This window comes from Vollenhovia emeryi, unplaced genomic scaffold (genome assembly GCF_000949405.1).
Source record: "Vollenhovia emeryi isolate VEMERY1.0 unplaced genomic scaffold, V.emery_V1.0 DF939174.1, whole genome shotgun sequence".
Taxonomy (NCBI): Eukaryota; Metazoa; Arthropoda; class Insecta; order Hymenoptera; family Formicidae; genus Vollenhovia; species Vollenhovia emeryi.
Genome location: NW_011967192.1, coordinates 596378 through 607040, shown reverse-complemented (window position 1 = coordinate 607040; position 10663 = coordinate 596378). Strand labels below are relative to the sequence as shown.

The following is a 10663-nucleotide window of genomic DNA, read 5'->3' as shown; positions in this document are numbered from 1 at the left end:
GTTGGTACCTTGATACCTCGAGGCGAGCGAGACACGCAAGTACATAGAAAGACCCGTCAAGAGCGTGGAAGGAAAAAAAGGCAGAAGGCACAAAACAACCTATCCAAGGGATAGAAGGGCGGAGGTTGCTTGCCTCTGGATAGCATAGAAGGTGGGTACCGAGATATAATACCCGACTCCTACCCGCGACGATAAGTGTCAACTGCAGCGTGCCAGATAAAAAGAAGGAACGAAAAATAAAATTCACACTGGTGATCCATCATGAGGCAGTGGACTCGGGGCGCGCAGACTCGCCCATGATTGGTTGGCGCCGCCCAATCGCCATCACGTGACTACGCCAAAGTACCGCCCTTCGATAATGGAGACTCCCCCCTGGAACTAACCTTACGCAGCGCAATACCTCCACTCTACGTCTGGACGATACGCCCAAGCGAGAGAGAGAGAGAAGGAAGACTGAAACACGCCAGACCACTGCGGGTCAGTCTCACCTGTGTGCAGCTTTCCGCTACGCTAGTCCACCTCACCAGTCCACTCCAACGGCCCATGTTGGACGGTTCGACTGCACGAGTGTCCGCGCGGATTATTTTCGTGGACGACGGTTAACGTTTCGCAGTGCCCGCGGATTGGCGTCGTTGTTAGCTGTTCTCCGAGGACTGTAAACCGCTCACTTTCGGAGCATATCAAATTTTACAAAGCAAAATTTTACAAAGCTACCGCATACCTTCCGCGTGATATTATAGTGCACACTTGTGACAACTCGAAGATTTAATACTTGCAATTAGTTGCTTCTGTGATTTTACATTTTGTGCAACCTGTGGACATTTATTGCTCCGTTTAAGACTTTCGTTCGAGATCTTGCCGAGTATTGATTAATTCTGTGCTTCTCGTGAACTCGTTTAGCGGGACAAATTTAAATGTCCCTTCTTTCGTGTCTATTTATATAATACTAAGGGATTGTAAATTTGCATACGCGATGTTGAAATGATGAGTTTAGAGAGCAGTGTACAATTTTAGCCATGATGTAAATCATCTCTCTCGTTTCCACTTGGACAGTACGCATCGGAGTTGCCGAAACAGTGGGTGGTCAATTGATTCGTCTCTCCGTTACGAGGATGATGATGATGGACATGGGCATGTACGGGACCTATGGCAAACCTGACTCATATCCTAACTATGTGTTCTCGGGTCAAGGAAATCATCACCATCATCACCATCACCAGCCGTCATCCGTCGGCGGTCACGTGTCTGTGCCGCCGTCCCCGGAGGTAGCTCCAACTCATTACTACCCCCAGACTGCAGTGGCGCCATATTCTTCATCGTCTTCCGAGAGTTTCCTAACCGCTGATTCAGGCACGTCGTCCAGTACGCCGCCTCAAGGCTTCTACTCCCCGACGGGCGCCGTTCTCCACGAGAACGGCTCTACCACGGCGATAATCTCCTCGGAGAATGGTCTGAGCTACACCAATCTGGATTACGCGTCGTCCTCGTCGTACTCGAATCAACAGCAACACGCAGTAGCCCCGGTGGATCCGCATCAAAGTTACCACGTTCAACAGGCTGCTTACCGAGAGGATCCTCATCATCATCATCATCACCATCATCCAGCCGGCGGTAGCAGCCTCCATCAAACCACGGTACCCTCAACTAGTCATCCAAGAACGGAACACGATCAGCAACTCCACCATCAATCCTCTAGTCATCACCATCACCACCATCATCATCACCACCACGAACCCGATTATCCAATAGCAGTCGCCGGGACCTCGAATTATCTTCATCAACTGTCCTCCTCGGACGAATCTTTGCATTATCAGACGCAGATTCAGCAAAGCGAGTTCTCCACGCACCCGCCGGGACATTACAAAGAGGAGAGCTCGGACACAGCTACTTATCACATTTTGCAGCAGTCCAGTCACCTTCAGCATCCCCATCAGCACGGGCACCATCATCAGCAGCAGCATTCGCACGCGCATCATTCGCAGCAGCAACAGCAGCAGCAGCAGCAGCAACAACAGGCGCAAGTACCTACGTACAAGTGGATGCAGGTCAAGAGAAACGTACCGAAGCCAGTCGGTAAGTGGCCACTATTCATACTTGCCTTAAATTTCCGGTCAAGTCGACGCCTATGTGCAGCGAGCAAACTAGCGTGAAATTAGGTATTCTGTGGGCGCGATCCGGTAGCCATTCGTTAAACCTCGTTCATCGCTTGATTAGCTTCGAGTACGAAGATGCAGAATCATGGCTGTCTTGTCTCTCGCGGCCTCGTTATTTAAGAAACTGTCATTGCTGAATAGCGGCGCCACCGTTTTCAAAATTATATCGTCCTGGGAATTCGATTTAATTTGGCCATCTCTAATACTATCATGAATATTAAAAATCGTAATCTTCGCTCTAATTGATATTGCTGATAAAAAATTTTTGTCACTTTCGAAAATAGAAAAATATGTTAGTGCAATTTATGCTATTATTTATTTAAATCCTTATTACATTTTGTGTGTATAAACGTTTTATGATGCATTTTACATCTAACAAATATTACATTCTCATAAAGTATTGCGTATGACCCTACATTTAAATAATCCTTCATTTCTTGACCATTGAAAAGCTCTTAGAATACGTTTATTCGCTGCGTTTGCTGACAAAGCAATCTCAGTTCCTGGAAGCACAATTTGATCCAATCGTGCCTTGTTGAAGACACATTACATAAATTCAATACGTCAAAGTATTACTTCGTAAAGTAGCATTTGATAGAAGATCAACAATTTTTACGTAGATAGTCTTCAATTAAGATTGACAAACAAGGCGGACAGTTTGTCAAAGACAAAATGTGACGTGCTATTCCGTAATCGCCAAGTCAGTGACTTTCAAACAATCTGTATGTACGAGAATTAATAAAGTGCGACATGTAATCTCGGTTTGCCATAATCATTAATCATACGCGCACCACCCAATAATACTGGCCTTATAAAACCTTACTGTCATTAGTCTACGATTTGCTACCGTACTTTTTATCGATTTTCCTCTATCGATTATCCATTATCTTACTGTTTCAAGATAATATTTACATAAATAAAGTCTTTAACTCCAGGAAATTAAATTCAATTTGTTAAACTTAATGTGAATTAAGTTTATCAAACAATGGTCGTTTCGACCATTTTTAACTCTTATTTATTGTAAATGCACTTTTTTTAATTCACGTAATTACACTTTTATCGTAAATAAAATCATAATAAATGAATAGCAAATGAGTTTATAATAACAGACTCGTAATATCATACATGAAGCCGAAGTGTACATGAATTCTGAGATAAATACTGTTTTTCAAGAAATTTGTAACGAAAACTTATCAGCACGCATGATATCTTACCTTACAATTTGACTGTCGGTTACACCTATGACAGACTATCTTAATAGATAAGATTGCATTCATGAAACGAATAATAGAAAATATTCACATCGAAAAACATCTTTCACTACTATCATAAATTACGTAAAGATTTATACGCTTATTTATAATTCCAAAATAATTTATTATTATATGCAAATTAGTATCTTAAATTAATTGCATCAAAATACGCTTTTACTTAAATAATTACACATTTACAATATAACACAATATGGTTTTAAATAACTACATTTTACTGCCGTGTCTATTTGGATCGAATATTTGTCTAATCGTAAGATTTATTTATTTATCCAATATTCTAAGAATAAAAGATAATTTTTTGTATATCTAGATAAAATTTATTATAAATTGAACTTGCAATAAATTAATATCGTTTAATAAATTAACTGACCTTGATAGAAACTTTTCTAACAAAGATATTACGCATGTATCGTGATAAGACGATTACAAACGTATTTTTTAATATTGGTACTGTACAGTTTTTATCGCAATCTTTACATATATGTGACATATCAAATTTATATTGTACATGCAATAGTAACAGAACATTAACAGATTACGATAAGATTTTCGATTAAATAAAACCACCTTATTACTTTAATTTATCAGATTAATTCTTAGCAATGATAAGATAATAAATTTATTAAATAAGTCTACTTGTACTTGCACGAGGAAAATACACTTGTTTGTATTTCCTTGTTTATTGCATATTATCTATTTTGCAATAAACATTATCGCATGGAACCACGAAGCTCTAATTAATATCGTCCGTTCCATCGTTCGTTAAGTAAAATGTGTATAAACAACATAATTACACGAATCTTTAATAATTACATAATATAATTAAATCAATATAACTTAATTCGCAAAAAGTTCTTTAGTTTTAATTGCTTATAATTTAAAAAGGATATTGATGCGTGAGTAATTTCATTGCGAGTAAACCAATTCGAAATTTAGTCAATAGATATGCTCGCGAGCAGTTTGACAACTTAATTAAAAAATTGAACCCTGGCTGAGGTAATATTTTCCGCAATAAATTTCTTTAATTAGAATTTGCCAGTTAGCGTTGTTTAACAATTTTTCTACATTGGTTAATCATGTACTAAAATAATTCTTTACGTTATTAATAAAAAATGATTATATATATATAATCATTTATATATATGATATATGTGTTTGTGTGTATTGTATGTATAATTTTTATAACTGACATTTTGACAAACAAACTCTCGCGAAAATGTGCACGTATCTATTGCGCTGACGTCGAATTGATGACCGTGAAAGTGACGTAGCGCGGTTCATTGAAAATAATGCCTAAAAAGGCCGGAACAGTTCCCCTAACTTCACACTAATTTGCTTAACGGCCGTGGTGCTCCCCGCAATCTCCTAACTCAGAGAGTGAGTGTGAGCCTAGTCGTTGGATGGAGCTTGTCGGAATTACCAGCGTTTCACTTAATAGCTCATTATAATCGAATTAATAACGCCATCGTAGGCACTAAAGGGACTGACGTTTATTGCAGCAAAGCATGCAAACCGAAATGAAACTTTGTCACCCTCGTTTAACCCCTCTCGTTTTTACTCCTGCCGCTACATCTTGATGTTTTTGATACACTGAGTACAATTCAATTTTCTTCGACGAGTCTTTTATCACGATTTTGCTACAAGTATATTTTCAGTAGCTACTTCGCTACATGCAATTGAAAGTTTTTAGAATATATTCTGTAAGCTCTTTCATGGCAACTACTTACTGTATAATAAATAATATAGTATCAATACAAAACACGTTGCGAGGTTAGAAAAGAAATAATAGAAGTGATATTTAAATAGCCAATAAGATACATAATATCGTATATTATCAAATTATATGTAGAAGAAAGTCCCCTATTATGAGATAAGCTCCTAATATGAGATAGCAGAGTTTTGTGCTAAATTAATAAATCATCTATTGGTTTCATCGTGAATGTATTGCTTGGAGTGAAATCCGTTTAGAGGAAAATTGATCGCGTACTCGTTGCGATGAAAGATTTGTAATTAACTTGTATGTTGACAACCTGCTGTCTCATATTAGAAGCCTATCACCTAATAGAGGACTTTCCTCTAGTAATAATCGTGCGTCACTAGGAAGGACGGAAGTTATTTTCAAATGCGTTACAATTAATTGAACGCAGTTAGAGCTGGGCGAGTACACCGCGAATACGTTACAACGAGAAAACTCGAAAGAAATAACGAGATGGGCGGAGCGGAGCAGTGGGGCGATTTCGCTAGATTTTGGTTGGTTAACTTTTTTGGTTGGCCGAGGACTTACAATAGCGCTCCTTTTTCCCTGCCTGCTTCCATAACGTGCTTCAGAGGGTCCGGAATAGAGGGTCTCTATGGGGACGCGCCCGGTGCGGACCACCCTTAGTCAAGATTGGAGCGAGACAGGAGACGGAAAGACCGTCGTGATGCTGTCAACCCGCCCAATCTATCATACTAAACTCGATTTCTTCTCTCTATACTCAATAGCGGGATTGGCAATACCGCGCGGAGAAAAACGAGACAAACGAACGTCCCCTCGTAACATAGCAGTAATAATTCCATATCTTTGTCGGGCTAAGAAATGGAGAATTTCACTCGAAAACCTCGGCTTATCAACAGTGCCTTAGCGTCTTAGCAATTACGAGAAACACAAATATCGCGATGAAACATTTGTAATATTTAATATTACAATATGATCCCCTACTACATAATTTATTATCGATGAAAGATAGAAATGTTTTTTTTCTTCGTTACGTTCTTGTCATTAGACAGTATCAACTTTTAACAGTTGTGTCCACTGGTATAGCAGTTCCTACGCTGTCATTCAACCTTAGCGAGCAGCATAATACTCGTGCCGATTATAAGGTCGATATAGCTGCAAAGCTGTGTTTTCAAACGTGTTTTATAACATATCTTGCATCGTATAGATTAAATAAAACCACTTCAACAATAGATTCCAAATGGATTTACATAAATCCATATAGTGTTAAATGTGGCGGTTTATTACAAATTTCACAGCGAAAAGTCAGTTTAATTCCCATTGACTACAATGAAAATCACGTAGTCTCCCAGATAGCGCACATAGTTCTATGAATATTCTTCTGGGGTGCAAATATTCTTAATTTCAGAATATTCCAATCGAATATTCTATAAATATAGTTCATTACAGTTATAAATCGTATATTCATAACAAAGAAGAACGTTTTTAGAATATTCGTCGAGAATGTCTTTGGAATATTCGGTCACAAAAATCTTTTTAATGTTCATCGAGTTTATGTATCGCACACTGTTTATTGTGTAATACACTTATCTCGTGCAAAAGGCAGTGAAACCTGTGATCATACCGTGTATAACCGACACGCTATATTCGATAGATTATTCTATTTAATTTTATATATGCAGGCATGAGGGAAAAACCGCTGTGTGACCAAAATCTTGTACACCAATGCCCACTAATGCCCCGTGGGCATTACTTTATCTTGTTTTATCTTATTAAATATATTTTGCATATTTTATGTAAATGTATAGTATTTTCTTATATTTCTTCTATATCACATGCGGCAAAAAATGATTTAATTAGTTATATGCATTCTTATATTTTATATATACGTTTACATATATTAACGTATAAGTATTGATATATTATATATTTTGAGATATATACTTTTTCATGGGGGATAAGATAAATAAGAATGACTTATGGAATATCGAAATATTCTTGAGGAACATTCTTCAAATGTTCATAGGAGTGTCTTTCGCTATCTGGGCTGTACGTTAAATATAATAAGAAATCATTTATATGTGTGTTTCGGGTAATAAGAAATGATCGTCATGTCCGCGTAAAGTATTTAACATTTTGCAATGAAGAAAAGATCCCTTTTCTGTAATGCCGGCAGCGGAGAATGGCGAAATAAAGAAGAGGAGTATCTCGGCGTTTATCTTTGCTCACAGCAAATACGAAATAAATAACATTTATCGGGAACTCTTCATGGATTACTTCCCACTTTCGGTGTTACCCTGTTTCCTCGAAGACTATCACCTTTTAGGCTCACTTAAAATATGCATGTCGCTATCGACGCCCTGACCGAATATATGCAGGGGCGGCATTACGGGCGAGGCTAAAACTCGCTCGTTGGCTTCCTCACGTTTTCTTCATGCACTTTGATGTAATCAAACACATCCGTGTTTATGTAGTATATAAAGAAAATGAGGAAAGATTGCGACGTATGGCACACGTTGCGTTTTAATTAAAGCAAAATGGAGGGGACACATTCGTTGACATTTCGTTACTCCGCAAAACAGTTTATCGGACTCTTATAAATATTCAGGAAAGCACAGATACTCGTTACGTTAGATTTTCGTAGTCACGAGAGATTTCCTTACGAGCTCTGTCGCAATATATATTACTTGTGCATAAACAAGGTACTGCGTGCCGCCTTATCGATTGATAAACAAAAATGCTTCGTGACCGTACGCTCGCACGAACGCAAGAATTGGCTGGCCGGCAAGGTCCGAATTATCCCGGCAGATGCAATAAGTGCGCCCGCCGAATGTAAAATCTCGCGAAAATCGGTGATCAAGTTATCCCGCGGGAGTCTTAAACCGCAAAACGGGGCGTCGCCGGTCGTGCACGCCAGCCCTGAACTTGGGAGAGACCGGGAGGACGATAGCGAAGGGAATAAAACGTACGATAGAAGGAGAAAGTGAAAGGAGGGACGACGAACGGAGGAACAAGGATACGTAGAAACAGAAAAAGAGCACGGGGAACTCGGGCTGCGAGGATAGAGAGACGCGTTGGATAAACGGGAAAGGAAGCGAGATAAACTCGAAGGAGGGCATGATCGAGGGAGAAAAAGGAAGGAAAGTCGAGCAAGGGGGAGAAAGAGAGAAAAGGCGAGAAAGAGAGAGAGAGAGAGAGAGAGAGCAGAGATTGTGGGTAGAGTCGAACAACTGGCTGGGCATGTTGCGCGCCGCTCCGCAAGGGTCGCCGGCGGACGCGTGAGTGAGTGGCCCGATATCTCGCGAGGGGATCAGAGGATCGTTCGCGTGTTTCCACCCGGGCTGCCACCCGCCGAACCCGGCAACCCCGGATCCCGCAACACAACCCTGGCAGCAACTGACCCTCCTCTGGCCGACCCTCCCCTCTGCCCCTTCAACGCGCCGGCAGCGCTGGCTGCCACCGCTTTACTCCTGTCCGAGCGCGGCCCGACAGATCCGCTCGGCCGGACTCCGACAACCGCCGCCGACGCTGTCCACGTGTCTCGCCTCACGGTGATTTTCATTTCCGCGCCGCGCCGCGCCGCTCCGCGCGCCGCACCGCCGCGCCGGCTGGCCGTGTAATCTGCCTTCACGCGGCTCAATTGCCGTAGACGGTATTTACACGTTACTTTTAGCCGCGAGCAGGGTGCTATTACGAGCTCGATAAGTACTCTTCTTCGTACGCTCAGCTATTAACGATTTTCGCCCGGGCTTAATAATTGACTGTTATCTCGCGAGGATTGATAATAGCTTCTGAGTTTAGCGGAGTTCCAGGCGAGTGGGATGAAATGATCAAGTTTCGCGACTAATCTATGGGGATTTTTTAAACTTATCGGGCCGCGAAATCGCGATTTAAGTGAAGAGCACCGCGGGGCAACACTCTTCGCCCCCGGGGCTCGACGGCACCTGTGCCGCGGCTCGGGGTGGGTTGCTGCAAAGAAAGCGCGCGAAACTTATCAAAGACACCCCCACGAGGTGTCGTGCTGAGCCTAATTTCACCGGGAAATGCCTCGGGCGTACTCACGAGCGCACACGTACGCACACGCATACGCACGCGGACGGGTGCGAACGCGGGGGAACCCGGAGTGCGAGTGTCGAACGTGCTGCACGCAGCCCTTCCACACTTACGCCGTTATATGATACACAACATTGCTTTTTCGTACGCGACTGTGACTCAGGATATTACCTATCATAATGCTGAAATCAACGCGGCCGTCGGGGCATGACAATGACTGACATGGGGTTGCGAGTGAAAGGAACTGTGCCGACGAAATCGTTTTGTCAGTTCTCGCGATAAGCTCGCGGCGGAGATAAGTGTTATCTCTGAGAAAATTCTTCGGCCGGTCAGATGGCTCGGGAAATTTAATTGTGTGGCTCGAAATAGCGACACGTAATCGTGAATTACGACTCCGAGCGAGTCGCAGGATTTTAACCGTCGATCCATACTCGTATAGAATGGACTGACAATGAACGTCACGCGCGTTCACGCCAGCCAAGGGGGTAACCACTAGCTAAAATGCTGTCCCGCCATTTCATTTCATTTCATACGATCTTATTTAATTACAAATAATTTTCTTATATGCACGTTTAAACATACGTGACGCCGTTAGGTCTCAAAGAGCTGTTAGATTTTCTCAAAACATTTTTTTTTAACTAATAAGAATATTCTTTAATGTCGTCAGCAATAATTAACAACGTCCGTGTTTTATTGCGAAAAATATTACCTCAGCCAGGGTTTGAACCTGGACCACCCTACACTCAATTCGACTATTGAGGCATGTGATGTTTTTTTAAGTTTATTAATAAGTATTTGATTGTAGAAGTAATTTCAGTTAAGTTTGTAGTATTCGTTTAGGTACCCGGGAAAAAAATGAAAATATCTCATTGTACATGTCTTAATCATGTAATATCTGATTATATCTCATGAGATCCAATTGTAAAATTCAACAGATCTTCAGAGATTTGACACTTTTCTTGAATAACAACGAAAGAATTGCCAATAGTTAATTAACGATAAAAAGAATTATTAGACGACTTTAGGGGCTGGCAGATGGTTTATTTATTAAAATCCGTCGTTTTGCCCATGATGGTTGTGGTCCTTTTCAAGGAATTTAATAAGTTACAAATTTTTTAATGACATTGCAGCTTAAAGTTTATCGATTACAATATACAATATACACGTTTTGTAATCGATACACTTTAAGCTGCAATGTCCTTTAAAAACTTGTAGCTTATTAAATTCTATTGTTGTTTATTGTTGTTACTGTCTAAAGCTAATGTTTATTGTCTAACAAGTGAAGAAACTTGAAAATGAAGACAAGACAATTACATGGACATTTCGTAAGGATTTCGTAATGATTTCGGAAACACTGTGCCACGATTACATTAAGTGGTTACCCCCTTAACGCCAACAGGCGCTCTGAAGCGAGAGAGAAACACAATAGGATATGTCTGTCTCCCCCCCCCCCCCCTCTCTCTCTC

The 10663-nt window shown here is 40.9% G+C and overlaps 1 protein-coding gene across 2 annotated transcripts in view; it reads left to right on the top strand.

Annotated features, from left to right (window-relative positions):
- The first annotated feature begins 215 nt into the window (after positions 1–215).
- Positions 216–10663, top strand: part of LOC105563576 (homeobox protein Hox-A1-like) — a 16592-nt gene continuing 6144 nt past the window's right edge. Inside the window, exons 1-2 of one of the 2 annotated variants that reach the window (XM_012015273.1) lie at positions 216–1634; positions 1815–2073. In XM_012015273.1, the coding sequence (XP_011870663.1) occupies positions 1113–1634; positions 1815–2073 (781 nt within the window). In that variant the 5' untranslated portion in view covers positions 216–1112. Of the gene's footprint in view, positions 2074–10663 lie in introns of both variants that reach the window. The other variant, XM_012015272.1, reaches the window with a different exon arrangement.